The 20996-nt window shown below is 36.8% G+C and overlaps 1 protein-coding gene across 2 annotated transcripts in view; it reads left to right on the plus strand.

Moving 5' to 3' along the window:
- NLK (nemo like kinase) overlaps positions 1-20996 on the plus strand; it is a 147547-nt gene that overhangs the window by 84873 nt on the left and 41678 nt on the right. For both annotated transcript variants that reach the window (XM_037162752.2, XM_037162751.2), the window contains exon 3: positions 9696-9751. In XM_037162752.2, the coding sequence (XP_037018647.1) occupies positions 9696-9751 (56 nt within the window). The remainder of the gene's footprint in view (positions 1-9695; positions 9752-20996) is intronic.

Consider the following 20996-nt stretch of genomic DNA (forward strand, 5'->3'; position numbering starts at 1 on the left):
TGTGCGTACTAAAAAAGCTGAGAAAGCAAACCCAGAAGTATTTTAGAATCACCAGTGAGCCTTAAAAATGCAGATTCATGGGTCTCATCCAGACGTACTAAATTGGGATCTATGGGATTGAAGCCCTGGTAGCTGTGTTATTTTAAGTTGCTCAGGTGAATGCGGATGGACAAGTACTGTAATATAAAAGAGAAGGGACAAATTGTTGTGTGGACTTAGAACCTTAAATATGCTTTAAACATGGAGAAAGTGAACCTTAACATGAGCCTTGCCCTGGCTGGTGTGGCTCAGGTGGTTGGAGCATCATCTGTAACTGAAAAGTTATGGGTACAATCCCCAGTCAGAGCATATACCTAAGTTGAGGGTTCGATCCTCGGTCTGGGTGCACATGGTGGAAAACAACCAGACAACCAGTCTATGTTTCTCTTTTGTTTTGATGTTTTCCTCTCTCTCTAAAAGCAATGAAAAAATGTCCTTGGGCAAGGATTAAAAGAAAGATGAGTCTTTTAAGACTAAGCTTTGACTGAATAGGAGAAGAAAAGAATACCATGATGAAAATGACATTTAGAAAGATTAACCTGGCCATTGTAGGAAGGTTGGATTTTAATATGGATGGTCTTGTATGTGTCAGAATAGCTTCAAAGCCGCAAGAGGCTTTGTAATTTCTTTTGAACAGAACCTACACAGTCACTACTATATCAGGTTCATTGGTTTCAGGTGATCTGGCTGATTAAGATACACACATTTTTTTTCCTTGAAATACAGTTGTTTGTCATCTTAAGGGATAGGTTTACCTCGATGAGGTAACTTAGGGAAACAGAAATAGGTTTAACTTTGTAAAAATTGATGTTTAGACTTATCACCAGCATCTATTCAGAATCCGAGCTATTATACAATCTGGCAAAATATCCTTTACTTCATCCACCTACGCTCTTTTGCATGTGTACACACACATATCAGTGTGGAAAAGAGATGATTCCGGTTTTTTTTTTTTAATCTTATACTTTGAGAATCTGATGAAAGCTATGAACCCTCCCTTGGAAAAACACAGATACACACAATTTCGTTTCATTTTAGGCTTTACCTGGTTCTCTAAAGCCCATTCAGAGACCCCTTGGGGCCTATTGATTTCTATTAAGAGCCCCTGTAATCCAGGTTTGGGGTTTTTCTGTCCTTGGGCAATAGCACCAAGCACACAGTAGGCAGTCTGTTTGAAGAGTGAGTGAATGAATGAAAGTGATAGGAAAAGAGAAATCGCTGGGTCTAGAATGATAGATAACCTCAGTGATCTCTCTCTTGGAGTTACTTTTGCCCAATCTTTTAGTTCCGGAGTACTTTAGAGAAGAGTAAAGGAGGCAAAGAGGAGATGGTGGAGGCAAAGAAGGATCATTTGTTTTCCTCTGCATATAGTCTGCCCTGACTCAAACAAGGCCTCTTTGGGTTCATACGTAGGATAAAGAATCATACCAACATGGAGACAATAGGACCCTTCTCTGAATGTAGACATGCTGTTTATTTGTAGACATTATTAATGCTGATGCCTTTACTAAGAACCGTGAAAAGCCAAAGATGCTGTAAACCAGGTTACTTTTTAGTGGATTTGGTTTTATTTGTTCTGTGCCTAAAATTTGTGGTACTGGGCAGATTCTTGATGCATTTAAAATAATACTATCTCTTGTGTTCATGGTTTGTAATATTCATCGTAGTTGATAGACATGTTCTCCCCAAATTAAACTGTATATTCAATATAATCCTAGTCAGTATCCTGTCAGGGTTTGTGTGTATGTGTGTGTGGGAATTGACAAACATTATAAATTCTATGAAAATGGAAAGGACCTAAAATACTCAAGACAATTTGAAGAAGATGAACAAAGTTGGAGATGCACACTTCCAGGTATTGAGACATATGAAACCATAGTAATCAAGGCAGCACAAGGATAGATGAATAGATTAATGAAATAGAACAGGGAGTCTATAAACCAACATACACATATTATTTATAAGAGAGGCGGCACTACTGCAGTCCAGTGGGGAATGGATGGCCATTTCAGTACGCAGGAGTCGATTAGCTATCCATGTGGAAACCTCTACTTTACACATATACATAAATTAATTCAAAATGGGTTACAGACTTCAGTGTGAAAGCTAACATAATAAAGCTTCTAGAATAAGACATACAAAACTATTTTCATGACTTTGAGATAAGAAAAGATTTCTTAGTTGAACAAAGAAAGGATTGACCTTTTTTTTTTTTTTTAAGATGTTAAACTGGGCACCATTAACATTAAGAACTAATGCACATCAAAAGTAAAGAGAATGAGCCCTGGCTGGTGTGCGGCTCAGTATATTGAGTGCCAGCCAGCCTGTGAACCAGAGGGTCACTGGTTTGATTCTCAGTCAGGGCACATGCCTGGGTTGCAGGCCAGGTCCCTAGTAGGGGGCGTGTGAGAAACAACTACACATCGATGTTTCTCTCCCTCCCTTCCCCTTTGTCTAAAAATAAATAAATAAAATCTTTTTTTAAAAAGTTAAGGGAATTAAAAGACAGACCTCAGGCATATATTCAGCAAAAAAACTTATTTCCAGAATATATTATGTGATAGAACAATTTTAAAAAATATTTAGCATTTGAGGAAGACCATTAGAAATACTTACTTGGGGGGGAATAGGAGGGAGGTGGGAGCACTGGAGGGGGGCTGGGATGGGAGTGTAAGACAGAAAACTGTACTTGAACAATAATTAAATAAATTTAAAAAACAAGAAATACTTACTTGACATTTTCCCAAACTATAAATTCTGTATCTAAACATATATCTTATAAAAAGCTTCTACAAATTGAGAATTTTTGCCCATCAACAAAACACTTAGGAATTTTACAAAAGAGGATGATCAAGTGGCTAATAACATTTGACAAAGTGCTCTAAGTCTTTTAGTCATTAGAGAAATGTAAATTAAAACTATAATGAGATACTAACTACTCCGTATCCATCAAAATGGCTGAAATAGCAAAGACTGACAATACCCATTGTTGGCAAGGACAGGAACCAACTGAAAGGCTTATCCTTGCTGAGAGTGTAAATTTGTAAAAACACTTAGGAAAACTTGGTTTCTAACTAAAGCTAAATACACACCTTACCCAGTGACCCAGTAATTCTACTCCTCGATGCACTCAAGATGGATGATTGCACATATCCACCAAATGACCTGTACGTAAATGTTCACAGTAGTTTTTATTCAAAATACCTAGAAATTGGGAAACAACCCAAATGTTTGCCAACAGTACCCTGGATGGGTACGTTGTGTCACATTCCATTCATATAATGGTATATTCCACGTCAGTAAGAAAACACTGGTCCACATCAACGTGGATGTGTGGGTAATAGTCATGTTCCCCCGAAATGAGCTGTGTATTCAGTGTAATCCAAATCATGAATGTCACAGGCATAACAATAAATGAAAGAAGCCATACAGAAAAGACTCCACTCTGTGATTCAATTTGTATAAAGTTCAAGAACAGGCAAAATGAGTGACTTCCAGCCAAGGGGGAGACATAGGTAGAAATACTGTACCTCCTCACACAACCAAATTTAAGGACAACAAAGATTTAGAAACAATAACCAGAGCAGACAGGAAATTGAACTGTTCCGAAGTCCTATAACAAGGAACCATTCATCCAGACCAGTAAGAGGGTCAGAGTCTGCAGCCAGCAGAGAGGGGTCCTGGCAGGAAAAGGTGATGGTTGGCGACCCGGGCGCAGGGAGGAGACCAGCAAACCCAACAAGGCGTGCAAGGGGGTTGGCTGACTATGGATACACATTTGCGCTCAGATAACCAGGCAAAAAAACAGGCAGTGAGACACACCGCACAACCCAGGGTTCCAGCAATGGGAAATAAAGCCTAAAAGCACCGATTGAAAAAACTTGCCAGGGTTGAGGTGCTGGGAGAGACTCTCAGCCTCACAGGAGAGTTCATTGGAGAGATCCACAGGGTCCTAGAATGTACATAAGCCCACCCACCCGGAAACCAGCACCAGAAGGGCCCAATTTTCTTGTGGGAGGTGGCAGAGGGGACCGAGATCCAAGAGAGAACAGAGCGAACACCATTACTCCCTCTCTGACCCCGCCCCAACATACAGCATCACAACCCAGCGACTGAGGTTGCCCCGCCCTGGTGAACACCTAAGTAAAAACGGGCAGCAAGACAGACCAAGCAGCCTGGGACCCCAGCGATGGGAAATAAAGTGTAAAAGCATCAATTGAAAAGGTGCTGGCTTGTGGGAAGTGGCAGAGGGGACTGCAACCAGAGAGAGCACAGGACAAGTGCCATTGTTCAGTCTCTGACCCCACCCCCACATACAGCGTCACAACCCAGCAACTGGGTTGACCTGCCCTGGTAAACACCTAAGGCTCTGCCCCTTATACATAACAGGTGCGACCAGACCAAAAAAACAAACAAACTGACTGACTCACGTAGAAGAACAGATCAAAGCCCCAGAGCCAATACTTTTAAGTGACCAAAAGATAGCCAACCCAGATATATAGTTCGAAACACTGGTGATCAGGATGCTCACAGAACTGGTTGATTTTGGTCACAAATTAGATGAAAATATGAAGGCTACACTAAATGCAATGAAGCAAAATACACAGGGAACCAATAGTGATAGAAAGAAAACCAGAATTCAAATCAATGGAATAGACCAGAAGGAAGAAAGAAACAAACAAAAGAATGAAGAAACAAGAATTCAAAAAAATGAGGAGAGGCTTAGGAACCTCCAGGACATCTTTAAATGCTCCAACATCCGAATTATAGGGGAAGGGGAAGAGGAAGAGCAACAAGTGGAAAACTTATTGAACAAATAATAACGGAGAACTTTCCCAAACTGGCAAAGGAAATAGACTCCCAGGAAGTCCAGGAAGCTCAGAGAGTCCCAAAGAAATTGGACCCAAGGCACATCATAATTATATTAGCCAAGATTAAAATGAAGGAGAGAATCCTAGAAGCAGCAAGAGATAAGGGGACAGTCACCTACAAAGGACTTCCCATCAGACTGTCAGCGGATTTCTCAAAAGAGACCCTACAGGCAAGAAGGGGCTGGAAAGAAGTATTTCAGGTCATGAAATGCAAGGACCTACATCCAAGATTGCTCTCTCGAGCAAAGCTTTCATTTAGAATGGAAGGGCAGATAAAGTACTTCTCAGATAAGGTCAAGTTCAAGGAGTTCATCATCAAGCCCTTATTATATGAAATGTTAAAGGAACTTATCTAAGAAAAAGAAGATAAAAACTATGAGCAATGAAAGGACAGCAAACTCACATTTATTAACAACCACATCTAAAAGAAAAGCAAACTAAGAGGACAGCTAGGTCAGGAGCAGAGCCACAGAAATGGAGATCACATGGAGGGATAACAGCAGGGAAGTGGGAGAAGGAGAGGTGGGGAGGAGGTACAGAGAATAAGTAGCATAGATGGCGGGGAGAAAATAGGGTGGAGGGCAAGAGTAGTGTGGGAAATGTAGAAGCCAAAGAACTTATGACACATGGACATGAACTAAAGGGGGGTAATGTTAGGGGAGGGGTGTCCAAGGTGGAGGGGAATGAATGGGGGGGGGGGAATGGGACAACTGTAATGGCATAATCATTAAAATATATTAAAAAATAAAAAAAGAACAGTCAAAATGAAAATCTGGTGATGGAAAGAGAATAGTGGTGACCTCTGACCAGGAACGGGTTTTGACTAGAAAGGGACAAATGGGCCTTCTAGGTTGTTGAAATGCTTAATTTCTTGATCTAGATTTTAATCATAGAATAAAAAATGTCATCATTACATGTGTGTAAAAATAAATTGAATTATACACTTAGTATTTGTTTACTTTAGTATATGTTACAACTCTATAAAAATAATAGTAATAAACAGAGTCTCTACCTTAAAGACCTTAAAATACCTCCTTTGTTAAACATGGGGTTAACTCAATTCTATGAACAGTTAAATTTCTAGTCTTTGTATTTAGATTAAGATTATCCACAGCAATTGTTTTATTGATAAAGGACTAGCTGAAAAAACTAAGCCATTTACTGACCATGTAACCGATTTGTAGTGAGTCATCATCTCATCACAGATGTTAAAATTCTAAAAAGCAGCTATTATTGTGAGCTTTGGTCCAGTTTATAAGATTCGAGAAATGTGCTGAAACTGTTTGGTAATGACCATTATTTAAGCTTTAATTCATTTTTAAATTAGTCAAGTATGCCTACTTTTTTTGTATCTGAGATCCTTTAAGGGATTGATCGTATTTTACGATACGTGGACTCTTTACAAGCATCCTTCTAGACTTACAACGTAAGGCTAATTTCATACACTTTATTCCCACAAGTAATAGTGCAGTTATAGAGGGACTTGGGCTATTTAAACAGGTAGTCAGTCACGAAGTCTGAAGTTAGAAACTCTGCTACTGTGTCTTCTCACTTCTGAAATTCCTGGGTCATTTCTACTGGTCTTAGCTTGGTTTGTGCCCCCTAAACACTGGAGAGACACTGGACTGCCATCCTCTGATAATGTTTTGGATAAAAAGAAAAGGACTGAAAAACAACAAGCAGTTTAAAAAATTCACAGTCTAAAATATTGCACCTTTGAAGCTAACAGTCATAGCTACGTGCTTTAGTGCAAATGTTTAACCCTGTTTTATAAGGCTTTTCTACAAAAAGCCTCATCAAATTTGAAGTAAGAAAGCCTTACTTTTCTCTATCAAGGTTTAAATGTATGGTTGTCACTTTCCTCTAGATAACCTCTAATTACAGTGTATAGATTTGAAGTGTGAAATAGCTTTGTCTAATGGACGCTGTCACTCACTGCATTCTGTTTTCCCGCAAGACAGGGTGGATGTTGTTCAGATACGGAGTTTAGAGTCCGAAAGATGTCGAGTAAAACACTAATTTCTAAAAAGATTATTCTGTCATATAATGAGAAATTAATCTGCGTTTATTTGTGACACTAGCTAATTATAGGTTTGTTTAAATATAGAAATGAAATAATTTATATTTCATATGTTAAAATTATTCTCTGAAGAAACTGAAAAACCTAATATTTTTTATTTATACCATGATTCTAAGTATAAACATTTTAATTCAGAAAGGAAAGATAGCTATTTTTTAATAATAAACATTGAAACTATTTTAAAACCTTCATGTTTAACTGGTTTTTAAAGTGGGTGAAGGCTTTTTCATTACAGAAGGTTGGGGGTGAGGGGTGTTGAAGAAGGTCTTGAATAATAAATGGTGATGGAAGGAGACTTGACCTAGAGTGGGAAACATACACAGTACAGTGTCCAGATGATGTGTTATAGAACTGTATACACTTGAAACCTATATAATTTTATTAATCAGTGTCACCCCACCAAATTCAATTAAAAAATTTTTAAGTTGCAAATGCTTGGCCTGGCTGAAAAAAGAATAATCTTTAAAATAAAAAAAAAGTTTCTTCCACATAAATTGCAAGGGGAAAAGAAAGGGAGATGGAGGAGAAATCCATAGGTTAAAAGTTAACATAGTACGGGAAATGTAGAAGCTAAAGAACTTATGACACATGGACATGAACTGAAGGGGGGAATGTGGGTGGGAGGGGGTGTGCAAGGTGGAGGGGAATGAAGGGGAAATGGGACAACTGTAGTGGCATAATCAATAAAATATATTTTTTATAAAACTTAACAACATAAATTAACCATAATATGTAAATCTTACTTAACTCCTGATTTAGACTAATAAACTTTTTTTAAAAAGAAAATTGGAAGTTTGAACACTGCATATTTGATGGTATTAAAAAACATGCATACATATGCTGTAGATAGGTCATTTCTTTGTTTTTCTTCATAATAAAACTGATATTCGGTTCAAAAATTAAAACAGTAAATATTTATATTTGATAATCATATTTTAAAAGTTTTTATCTTTTAGAGATACTTAATATGTAGCTGAAATAAATTTAGTATTTGTTTCAGAGTTATATATGGAGGGTGGAAGATACAGATGAAACAAGAATGGCCATGATAGATAACTACTAAGTTCACATGAGTTATTTATATAATTGCATGAGTATTCTTTATACTATTTTGCCCACTTTTATGTGTTTGAAATTCTCCATGATTAAAAATTTATTTTTCTTCCTTTTTTTTGTAAGATTTTATTTATTTTTGTAGAGTGGGGAAGGAAAAGAGAAAGAGAGGGAGAGAAACATCAGTGTGTGGTTGCCTCTTGTGTGCACCACCCAATGGGGACCCAGCCTGCAACCCAGGCATGTGCCTCAACTGGGAATTGAACTGGTGACTCCCTGGTTCTCAGGCCGGAACTTAGTCCACTGAACGACACCAGCCAAGGCAAAATTGTTTTTCTTAATACACTAAGCTAAAGATCAGAAAATTTGAGCTTGCACTACCACAAAATTTACTTCCTCTTAAATAACTCCTTCCATATTCTTTGAACCTGGTATTTCTTATTAGCAAGGTGTGTTCACATTCTGACATCATAGTTGAGACTTTAAAGAGTAGCTAGACAGCTGGCAAGTGATGTAGGCCTATTTGTTATGTTTCAATGGCAGAAGTGACATTGGTAGTGTGCTGCTTTTATAAAGGACTTGAATTCCGGATGACTTAAAGTCTTTTTTTTTCCCCACCCTTAGTGACTTCTCTGTTTTTAGAACTTGAGATAAAATTCAAAATGCTTAACATAATTTAAAAATTTTTTATGTGCTATATCCCCTGCCTTTCTCTTCTGTTTTGTCTCAGCCTATTTTCCTCCTACCCATTATGTTCCAGAAGCGCTTGCATTTCTGTTTCTAGAATATTCCTGGTTCATCCTTACCTCAGTGACTTGCATGGCCTGACCAACTTCTGTCCAGCCTTCCACTCTTAGAGTCAAATAGTGTTACTTCAGAATCTTTGTCCCCACTCCTCTTTTCTTTTTTCCCTTAATAATAATAATAAAGGTCATAATTATATATTTGTGTAACTAATTGTTTGTTTAATGCCTTCCTCTTCCCTAGTCATGAGAGCAGGAATATCAGTTTTGTTCATTATAACCAAGAGCCTGCCACAGTGCCTGCCAGGTAGAATACACTTATTAAGTATTTTCTTATTAAATAGTTTTCAAACAGAGGAATAAAGGAATGAATGGTAGATATGGCTCCTTGTGCTATTAGAGTGATACTGATGATTAAAAATAGGACATTTCTTTCCAGTGCTGTCCTATGCAGGGGGTCTGATAGCTTGTATATAACCCAGTTGCCTCTCTCATTTGGTTTAGGTAGAACTATCTTTTAGATCACAGGTGGCAAACAAGGCCTTTGGGCCTAATCCGGCCCCCCACCATGTTTCTACCACCCTGGCGGCAGTGCCGAGCTCCTTGCCCCTAGTTAAGGAGTAGATACATTTACACAGTCCTAAAATTATATTTGGCCCTTTGAAGGCAACCATGAGGCTGATGTAGCTCCCAGTGAAAATGAGTTTGACACCCCTGTATTAGATAGTAAGTTTATAAACCTATGTTAATGTTTAGGACTCTTTCTTGACTGATAAATTTAGTTAATCTCAGTGGGAAATTGTAACTAAGCCTTAAATCATTGAAGTGTTAATAGTATTTACTTGCATATATATCCTTTGTTATTTCCTTTTTAGTTCTCTAAATCTTACTTTTCTTCTCTTTTCTCAGGTGCTCTCTGCCCTTGACATACTCCAACCTCCACACATCGACTATTTTGAAGAAATGTATCCTAACCGGGGAATGTGAAAGATGGGGACAGTTTTTTAAATTCATTTTTCTAGCATCTTTCAGGGTTCGTGCCTTGAGGTGTATTAAATGTCATCCTTGCAGAGGTGGTCAAGTACCTGAAACCAGGTAATTTTGAAATCCCAAGTATCTGACAGAGTTTAGTATTACCAACAATATATTGTGAGTGGCGATACTACAGGACTTCTGAGTAGATATTTTACTTACTCCACTCATAGCCTTAGAAGATAGGTTATTACCATCCCCATTTTGCAGATTAACCAGTCGGCCAGCTTCCTTGGAATCATGGCAGTGGTGATGATGATGGTTGTCACTTACAGAAGTTTTTATCAGATGCAAGGCACAGTTCTAAGTTCTTTACACATATGAGTTTATTCGACTCCTGTAACAGCCATCCGAGGAAGGTATTATGATTATTCCCATTTAACGGGAAGGAAATTGAGGCACAAAAGATTTTTACAAAATAAAAGACTTGACCTAGACCACAGAGCTGGTAAGTGTTGGGACTGAGGTTCATTTCCAGGCAGTCTGACTATTTAGTCTTGATTTCAACCACTACATACCTGATTATCTCAGGATAGAGACTTAAACATTCTCCTATCAGTACTACAGTTAATGCATAAAAATCGTATGTCAGGTATCATCAATAATAATGAACTATAAAATAATGCCTGATAATAGTTCCTGGGACTGTGCATGGAAAAAATTTTAAAGTGAGTTAGCCCATCTGACATTCCTAGGCAAAAAGCATCACCATTTACCATTCTGTACTTGATAAAGCTTTAAGTGAAAGGCAGAAAATCCTAAGTCATTGAATTCAGTGAGCTCATGATAGTACTGTTTATTCACTCACGGATTTTAATTAACACTAGACCTGTGACTCAGAATGGAAACCAGTATAATAACAAGATACTTTTTCTGATTGAGCAGTGAGCTAAACGAAAATCTCATTCTTATGCAGGTGGTAGGTAATTTCATATTTAAAGATAGACAATTATCTTTGATAATTTCCTTAGTAACTGGGAACAATTAAGAGCTTCCCAAAGGGAAAGAGACCAGCTAAACTAACTAGGGAATTGGGAAGTCATGTAAGGTGATAGAATGGTCACTAATGCTATTTCTGAGATGTTTTGATCTAATAAACAAAAAGTTTTTCTTTTTTAAGATTTTATTTATTTTTAGAGGGAAAAAGAGAGGGAGAGAAACGTGATGTGTGAGAGCAACAGCAATCAGTTGCCTCTCACACACCCCCAGCTGGGGACCTGGCCCACAACACAGGCATGTGCCCTGACGGGGAATCAAACCAGCAGCTTTTGGTCAACAGGCCAGCACTCAATCCACTGAGCCAAACCAGCCAGGTCCAAAATCTCTTGGATACTATAATCCTTAATGATACTTTAACCCATGAATCTGTTATGGAAGTAGTCCCTTTGTAAAGGGTTAACTCAGTGGACTTGGGGTACTCCAGCCTGCACATTCCAAAGAAAAGACAGGCCCTTGACTGACTCTGTGCTGGTAAGAGTGCCTTTGTATACCTGAGGTCTTGGGCCATGCCAGGTGGTTCTGACATACCCTTTTTTAAAAAGTACAAAATTAATCTAAAGATAAAAGAATTGAGAAAGTTCTTTTCTCCTCAACTATATGTCAGTAGTAGCAACTGAGGAAAGAGCATTAATGTTTCCTTTTTGTTTTGTGGGAAGGAAATTCGTATACTAGAAGACATTCCTATAAGTATGTACTGTTATCACTACCCCTTTGGAAATAAAGTTGCTGACACCAAACCTTGAAATTAGAAGAAATCCTCTTTATTAAATAAAAATTTTACTGTATTATAGGTCGTGGAGGGGGCGTGAGGGGCAAGATTACCCTTAGGTTCAGTGATTTGCTGAAAGGACTCAGGGGACCCAGAAAGCTATTTTACTTGCAGATTAAAGTCAGCAAAGGAAATAGGTGCATAAAGCAGAGTTCAGGAGAAACCGGGCGCAAAGGTCTAATTGTTCTCTCCTGGTGGAATTGTACAGGTCGTGCTTAATTCTCCAAGCAATGATGTATGACAACACAGGCAATGTTGTCAACTGGGGAAGTTCACATGAGCCTTGGAGTTCAGGGATTTTACTGGAGGTCCATCTGGTAGGCAGAGACCACCCAAGGAACCTTAGCTACCCAGTCTCTAGCCCTCCACCCTTCTCTCCACCAAGGCCCAAGCAAACAAAAACAGGTGTACATCATAAATCACACTGTTAGCATAAACTGTGTGGCGTGGCCAAAGCCCAGGTGTATTGAGATGCTCTTATGAAGCAGGATATTGCAGAGGCGCAAAGGTTATTTTCCAGCAGCCTGGTCCAGAGCCAGTCCTAAAGACTTCAGGAATGTGTAGGATTTGGGTGTCCTGGATCTGTTGCGTTAACCCTTTGTTGAATGTAGGCCTTCTGTGAGTAAAGAATGTTCTCATATAAGACAATTGGTGAATACGGATGTATTTAATACCAAATATACTTAGATTCTCTTCACTGAACACTTAGCTATACATTTTCTGTCTTACAGTTTGAGCATGAATTATTTATATCAGGTATTAGTTTTGTGTACTTGGATTTGTCATTCCTTTAAAAAGCCCTACATGTGCTTATAAACTAAGAGTTCTCGGTCATTATTATTGACCATAATTTAATTGAATCGGGAGATGCTTGATTTGTTATTATTTTAAATACTTGCAGAAACAAGGAAAAGTTAGCATAGTTAGATTTAAAACCATGAGTGGCATAGGTGGTATAGTAGCTATTGGTAGCTGATTTCAGCCCATTTCATTAGTTAGCAGAATGTTTCTATGAGATTCCTTTCCCCAAAATTGTTAATGAATGTTTAAATAAAAGACTTTGCCATTAAATAGTTATGGAACCCTCTGGTATACCATTTACTTAAATGTTTTTCTTTTTTATTTATTTATTTTTACCTTCGGATTTAAAAATCGACACTTTTGCTTTCATAGTAACTAGCTGGCTACAGTTAGAAAAATGTTTCAAATTTAAACTTCATTATTCTTATTTTCTCTTACATAATTTTTGGTTATATGTAGAATGATGCACAAGAAAAAAAGCATTTGCCAGTGGTGGTGCCTTTTGGAAAACACTGAATTCTTTTAACATAAAAAGGAATTAAATCTATAGCTGCCACAGGATTATAAAGACTTTAGGAAGGCATGATTTAGCTTGGAGTACAGGGTACTAAAAATTTGTGTTTTTAAATGGAAACATAAGAAATGTCTTAGTTACATATATATGCTTTGCCTTTGCTGATTTTTTAATACCCTAAAAAGGAATATTCTGTGTCCCATGCTTCTGAATACAAATATATTGTAGCCAAAGCAAAAATATTTTTTCTGTAATTTCAGTCCGAAAAATAAGACACCTTCAAAAAGCACAAAAATATTGAGCATTTAATAGGATCTGAAGTTATTATATGATTTCAACTTTATATGTTACCCATCTGTGACAGCAGCTCCCTCTGTAGTATCTCAGAAATATGGCACACACATTACATGTGGTTTTAGAGGGTGGTTTTTTCTTTTTTTAATTGGAGGATTGTTGTATCTTTGATGATTATAGAGTGGATAATATTTTTAGTTTTAAATATATGGTCATGGAATTGTGCTTTAAGAAACTGTTTTTGAGTCTACAGCCATACCACTCTGAACGTGCCTGATCTTGTCTAAAGAAACTTTTTTCAGATCTGGTTGAGGTTCTGTCATTTTAGGTACCTTCTAAGTATATTGCTTTGTATCTAATGGATGTTCTAATACTTAGTTGATAAAAGAATCAGTTCATAGCGTCAAAAATATATATTTCCCATATTATTAAGTTATAAAGGGAAGGAAATAATCTTAAGTAATCTTCCGTTGAACACACAGTACCCCATCATTACACTTTTTTCTAGATGAGAAAATTGGGATATTATATTGCATATGTAACTTTTAGTAGACAGACATTTTAAACCAGAAGATGTCTTTAACACTAATTGAATAGTTACTGTATTAGAAAAATCTGGGGTTTTTGCCCACCAAAAATTTAGCTTGGGTTTTGAAAGATATGCATATTTAAATAACTCCTTAAGCAGCTTTTTAAAAGACAATGTCCAGATAATAACTGTTTACAAATCTACCTACAGATTTAGCAGGTGCAAGAGATTTAGCAGGAGTTAGCTGTGAAAGAAGCAATAAATTTACCATGACCTCTGTATTATCTACCTTTTTGTTTTCATATTTTTTAATCTAATATATTGACCTAGAAAACATTTTTTATAATTAAGAAAGATTATATATTTTCTGAGCTGAACTTTTAGCTTGCTAAAAGATTGCATTATTCATTTTACACTTTGACTTTCTATTTGGAAATCTGTATGAAAACAGTTTGGCACTTAATTACTTTGAGCCTACTGAAATTTAATCCGAGAGAAACCAGTTCTAACTGTTTGATTGGAAAGCATTCTTTATCATGCTTCAGTCAGAATTCTGGACTGTACACATATAAACAAGCCCAAGCTTCTTCCCAGAAAGTACTGGATACCAACTTGATTGGAAATTAAAATTTGGCTTGCTTTGGGAAAATCTTATTTATAACTTGAAACACAATGTTAAGTATTTCATGGAGACAAATATAGGTGGTACAGATCTTTGGTGCTAGAAGCAATTAGAATCTAAAACCAATGGAAATGAAAAGTGTAATGGAGGGACCATGTCCCAATTTGCCAGGACTTCAGGATTTTACCTGATGTCCTGGTATAATAAGTTCTTCCTTTCACTTTCAGAAGTGCCCCTGTTCGGATAACAGCTTTGGCTACACAGGCAATGTTTAAATAGGAATCTCTTGTCATAAAGGCAGCGAGGGAACTTACTGTGTCCATTTCAGCCAGTTAGAGCTCTTGATAGGCAGTCATGTAGTTTTTGGCTCTACAGATGTAATAATTTAATTGATAGTATAGCACACTGTATTTCATAGCAACATTTTATAGTTGAAGGAATATACAATATATGATTGCTGTTGCTATGAAAACCATTCTAGGAGTCATTGCAGAGCTAAGAACCAAAAGGAATGAAATGTGTATATGCGTATGTAAGTGTGCTCTTCCTGCAACAGCAGTTACTAGCATCTGCATCCTTGGAGCTTCGAAGATTGCAGTATTGTTAGAATTTCCTCTTCATTTATTTCATAAACATAAGAATCAACTGTATCCCTAAGACCAGAAATGTTTAAAAATTTTGCTCGCTGATATAGTTCCAGCCCTTAGAACAGTGTCTAACATTTAGTAGGTGCTAAATAAATATTTGTAAAATTAGTGAATAAGATACTTTCTGCCCTCCAGGTTTGTAATCTAATGGGGAATACAATCAGATAAGTAATATTTATCATCTAGGTTGGAAAGTATAGGAGTAGAAAAGAATCAACATATTCTGAGAGCATTGGGGGTCTAATTTTCTCTTTTCCCCCATTGTAGTTTCCAAGCTGGATTACTCAAAAATCATTTGATGACTTAAAAAAATTTTTTTTGCCACTGTCACCAATTTAGACTTCTTACCTCCGACACCTAGTACAGAAATGATACAGAAAAAGGCAAAACAGAGGGAAAGTTGCAGAACAATCCAAGAGCAGTGGAATTCCTGACTCTAACCACCACCTAGATAATCTCTCGTCAGCTATATTTATTGAGCCAAACTTTTAGTAATACCATATACATAATATTGTACTAATCTTTGTGGAAAATTACAGGTGAAGAAATTTAACCTCAGAAAGGTAAATAACTTATCCAAAGTCACTTAGAATTGACAAAGCTGGGATTTGAATCCATGTAGACTGGTCCAAAGGGCCAGGAGTGCTCCGAACCTAATGCTGCCTTTTAGTACTTTCCCTCAAGAATGCAGTCTGAAGTGAGATAAGATGTAAAGAAATAACTATCATATATGGTAGAATGTGCCAGTAGAATATAGGGAGGTGGTATGAGACTTTTAAAAGAAGATTGCTTAAGGCAGTCAAAACAATAAGACTTTTTGGAGGAAGAGACATTTCAGAGGAGTATGGAAGGGTGAGAAGGATTTGGGCAGGGAGCATTGAGGAGGGTGGATATTCCAGATGAAGGGAGTATCAGGTACTTCTTTTAGGGAGTAGCAAACCATTTTACAGCTAACTGTAGATCAGTTAGCATGCACGATAATGAGAAATTAAGCTAGTCGGGGCCAAGTCATGGAGGGTCTTGAATGTTGAACTAAGGAAATTTGTCTTTATTTGGTAGGCATTTGAAAGCCCAATGAAAGATTTTTTTTTTGTGAGGAATATAATAATTAAAAAATGTTCTTTGTAAACTTAGAGTTTCTTTTGAGAATGATAAAGTTATAGAATTGTACAGTGGTGATAATTCCACAATATTGTGAATGTACTTAATGCCACTGAATTATACATGCAAAAATTGTTAAAATGGTAAATTTTGTGTTATGTATATTCTATAATAATCTTTAAAAAATTTTTTTAACATTTTAACAAGGACTTAGCTGAGAGGCAGTGACTGTTGTAAAAGGAAAACAAGGATTCTTAGCAGTCGATTGGGTCTTTTTTTCACTGTTGTACTCGACAGTCTGGGTTTTGATGTCGATGATTGGTTGGGTTGAGTATTTAAGGAAATGAAGAAATCGGGGGGGTGAGGGGCTACCTTGAACATTACAGAATGGCCACATTGGAAGAGAAGCAATTGAAATTAGAAGAGGACTTGGTATATTGTGAGAAAGGAGAGAGATGAGATCCAAAAACAAAGCATTGAAATGGAAGCAGAAACCAGATTCAGCCACAGTAGTAGTGCAGTTAGAATATGAGATTATATTCTAAGAAAGGACAAGTTATAATTACTACAAGATATAAAGTAGAGCCATGCTTTGAGGTGGATGAACTGGAATAAAAATGAAAGTCCTTAGACTTCAGATGGTTAAAAAACTGAGGGGTAGAGATTCTCTACTCTGGTTTCACATTGAAATCACCTAGAGAGCTTTTTTTAAAATGCAGATGCACAGACCCTGCATCTCAGAGATCTGGATTCTGATTGGTTTAAGTTGTGTCCTGGACATCAGTAAGTGTTGTTGTTGTTTTCTTTTTTGTTTTTAATGTTACCCCCCCTCCATGATCTTAATGTTAGGGTGATCTTAGGGTTGGGATCCACTAGGCTGAGAAAGTAGAGTGATTATCAGCATGAATGTTGAAGTTATCATTTACCACCTGAGGGACTTTGAATATGCAAATATAAGCCAGCTGGTTGTTGTCATCTAGGTAAGACTGGATTATTGTAAAGGCTGCTAGATGAAACAAGGGTAAGAGAATATGGAATTTGTTACTGGTATGTCTTCTTTAAAGAGGTCTTAGAGCAGTGGCCCTGGGACCAACCATAGCCTAGAAAAGGGGTAGGAAAGAAGGAAGCAGCTTACTCCTCTACTTATCAGCTCTTTAAATGGAGACCATGTTCCCCATAATCATGTTCATGCTCTTGTAAGTCCATCATAAATGTTTCTTTCAAAAATATTATTTATTGATTTTGGAGAGAGAGGGGAAAGGAGAGAAACATTGATTTGTTGTTCCACTTTTTTATGATTTATTGCTTCTTATATGTGCCTTGACTGGAGAGTCAACCCACAACCTTGGTGTATCAAGACGATGCTCTGACCAACTGAGCTACCCAGCCAGGGCATAAACGTTTTTTTGACAACCAATTTAAATGTGATTGATCTACAGATCTTTAATAATTAATCTCAAGACCCAATTCATCTTCTGTTTAAGCTGTAAGAATCTCAGAATATATCTTATTTTAGGCAAAAAGTTTTAACTTTATTTTAATTCTGACACATCAGCAATGGAAAGGGCAGATTTCAAAATGAGGTATCAGAAGTTTAAGGCTATATGTTCTTTGAATCAGAGCCTTGAGCTACTCACCCAATCTCTGCTTTGTTTATTCTTTGAACTATGAGTTTTTGAACTTATAATAGAGTCAGAGTCATTAAAAGAGGGAGAAATCATTTAGTTAGTTTTTGCCCTATTCCATTCATTTAGCTTATTTTCCAGAGTGAACATGAGATAGGAATAGAGACTATACTATTCCCTCAGATAATTTCAGCTCTTAGAGGCTTCCATAGTGAGAGTATTTCACCAAACTGTGATGCTGGTGCTGAGAGAGGTGCTGTAATACAAGGCCTGTTTCATACAGGGTTCCATCAAAGAAAACAGCACTCAGTCTCAATACCAGAGAACACAGTACTGTTGAATCAAATGAGAGTTAGATATATTGGTCTCTAACATAACGTCTTCCCAGATGATTTTTTTGTGAAAATCATGTGTTTTATGCCTTAACTTTAGGACTTTATTTACCCTCAGGAAAGATGTACCAGTAGGTAGTATAAAGTACAACAGCCATTGCTGTTATCCTTAAGGAGTTCGTGGTTCAGTGGGGATGATTGACAATTTGCAAATAATTATAATACCAGGTAATGAGTTTTACAATAGAGATATTAACCAAAAATTTTTTTAATATATTTTATTATGCCATTACGGTTCTATTTCCCCCCTTCATTCCCCTCCACCCTGCACACCCCTCCCCCACCATTCCCCCCTTTAGTTTATGACCACGTGTCTCAAGTTCTTTAGATTCTATATTTCCCATAGTATTTCCTCCCCATCTATTTTCTACCTACTGTCTATGCTACTTATTTTCTGTACCTTCTCCCCCTTTCTCCTTTTTAAGCAGAAGAAACTGCCCTACCCTCCTCTCCCCCCAAAAAAGGAATTTGGAAGACTGATATGGAGCTTAATATTTTCCTAGAATAAGGCATTTTCACTAGTCCTTTTTATATCAATCCACAAGGATCAAGTACCTATTCATAGAATAAATATATTTTCAGTATGTCATATTTTCTACTAAATTTAGGTAGTATCTGATTTCTGTTGGTGTGTCCATGTAACCCTTTTTTGCATAGCTGTTGCAATTAAATAGCAGTGGGGACCAATCCTGATAGGCGGCACATTTAAGTGCGTAATAGAACATTCATTCCATAAATTTTAGAAAGTGGGGGCTAATAACAAGTGGATAAGGAATGATGGCATATCATATTTTTTTTTCCAGCTTTACTGAGATATAACTGACATAAAACAGATCTATCTGGACAGAGAAGGCAGGTCACTTAAAATGAAACACTATTTTGTCTCTTCTTAACTGCCATAAAAAATACTCCAAAACAGACTTCTCTAATACTCTTCTCCTGGATTCTTTCTTCTGGTTTTCTGTTCTCTGTATATTTTGAATCATCTCTGCCCTGCATAACTGTTTGTCTTAATAACTTTGTCTTTTAAAATCTTCAACCAAAAATGAATTCCACTGGTAATGGGTAGCACTATAGATAAGGAAGCACCAATAGCTTGGCATATTGAGAGGTTTGTCCTTTCTTCATAATGCTGTTTGTGATAGTTTATACGGCTGATGGTAATCTACTATTGGTTTTAATGACATCATTCTTGCAGCTTTACAATAGATCAGACTGGAGTAAATTGCTCTCATTCTGTTGGGCAGAAGGACATTCGAAACCAGGTTGTCTGGATACAGAAATAAGTTTTTCACAGTTAGGGAAGGGTGAGTAGGTCTAATTTGAGGGCGCTTTATCTATTGGAGAAAGTGTTACAGCTTGTTGTATTGGCAGAAAGATGGATGATACTGTTTATATGACTCATGTGCATCCCTTATCCTCTGAATGGATTAAGAGGGGTTTGGAGAATTTATATCTTCTCTATATGAATTTTAAAAGTTAGAGAAGTAAAATGTTTTTAAACTAGGTAGAAGTTCTTCTTTTATATAGTGCTTTGCTTAATGTTCAGGAAAATGATTGGAAATGATATTCCAGTCATTTCACTTGTCTTCTATTCCTTGGGTTTGTGTATATGTGCATTTGCTTTGGAGCGTTATGATGGTGGGAGATTAGACACCATCTACATTTGACAGACACAGAGCTTGCCCTTGCCTTCTCCAGGGTACTTTGAGAAGAAGAGAGCTGAGGTTTGAAGTAACACCATTTTCTCTAGAATGTTCTTTCTATTTTATTGCATATATGTTTATAACCTTAGTGACAGAGACTCAGCAAATGAAACCTTCTGGGCTATGTCAGAGTATATAGAATGATAGCTTTCCAGTTCTTTTTTCTGGAAATAAATTTTAAATTTTAATTTAAAGGTAGTTTTAATTTTTTAATATTTGACATTCTATAGAACAAGTTATTTACCTTAAAAAGAAAGGGAATTGGTCTTTGGGAAAGAGATTGTTGTATTCAACATTTTAACAACATGACCTTATATTCCATTGATTTCTATAGAAAAGCACAGACATGCTTCAGAAAAGGTCAGTGATTCTAATTGAAACACACATGGATTTTTCCCTAGTTGCAAAGGCACCGATGCTTTTTGTTACAAAGAAGATGATGAGATTTAGGACTGACTGTTCCAAGAGAAAGAATTCTCTCTGTGATGCATTGCTGTTTTTCTTTCACATGGAGAACATTGTTTGAAATCAACAGTATCCATAAACCAAATTTTCATTATCTGTGCTATTTAATGCCCTCATTTTCATTTCAGAGGCAGTTACATGTCTGAGATATAGGTTGAAATTTCCCTTCTCTGTGGGCCAGATTTTGGAAGGAAAAAGTGTGAGGAAAGAGGTACTATTAAAAGTCCCATTTTTATGGTTGTGAGATTTTCTTCTTTCAAACAGGAATGACAGGATTTCAGAATTAGTGCTTCACGCGGGTTTAAGCAAGTTTTAACTGTCATTCTTGGACTTTTAATATAAGAGAATCAGTGGCTTGAGGAGCCAGGCTTGATCTGTATACTACAGTTAAAATTCACTGTGTCCATTTGGAAAAATCACCCAATTCTCATATTTGTTCCAACATGTATTACACAAAGATGAAGACTTTAAAAAAAAAGACTGTAGAACTGTTGACCTATGTTGCACCTACTTAATAAATATTTAATATTGCAAGATTCCTTTTTTATAATCTGGCTTAATGTTGGCTTCTATACAATATTAAATGAAAGAAAGAATTCAGTTTTTATTATCTGAAATCAGTAAAGTCTATTTAGGGATTAAAGTTGTGTTTTTAAAGCTTCTGTTCATATTTATTCTATAGGAAATAATTTGATGCAACAAGTTCTTCATTTT

The sequence above is a fragment of the Artibeus jamaicensis genome, unplaced genomic scaffold (genome assembly GCF_021234435.1).
Source record: "Artibeus jamaicensis isolate MK-2021 breed Jamaican fruit bat unplaced genomic scaffold, CSHL_Jam_final contig_2790, whole genome shotgun sequence".
Classification (NCBI taxonomy): Eukaryota; Metazoa; Chordata; class Mammalia; order Chiroptera; family Phyllostomidae; genus Artibeus; species Artibeus jamaicensis.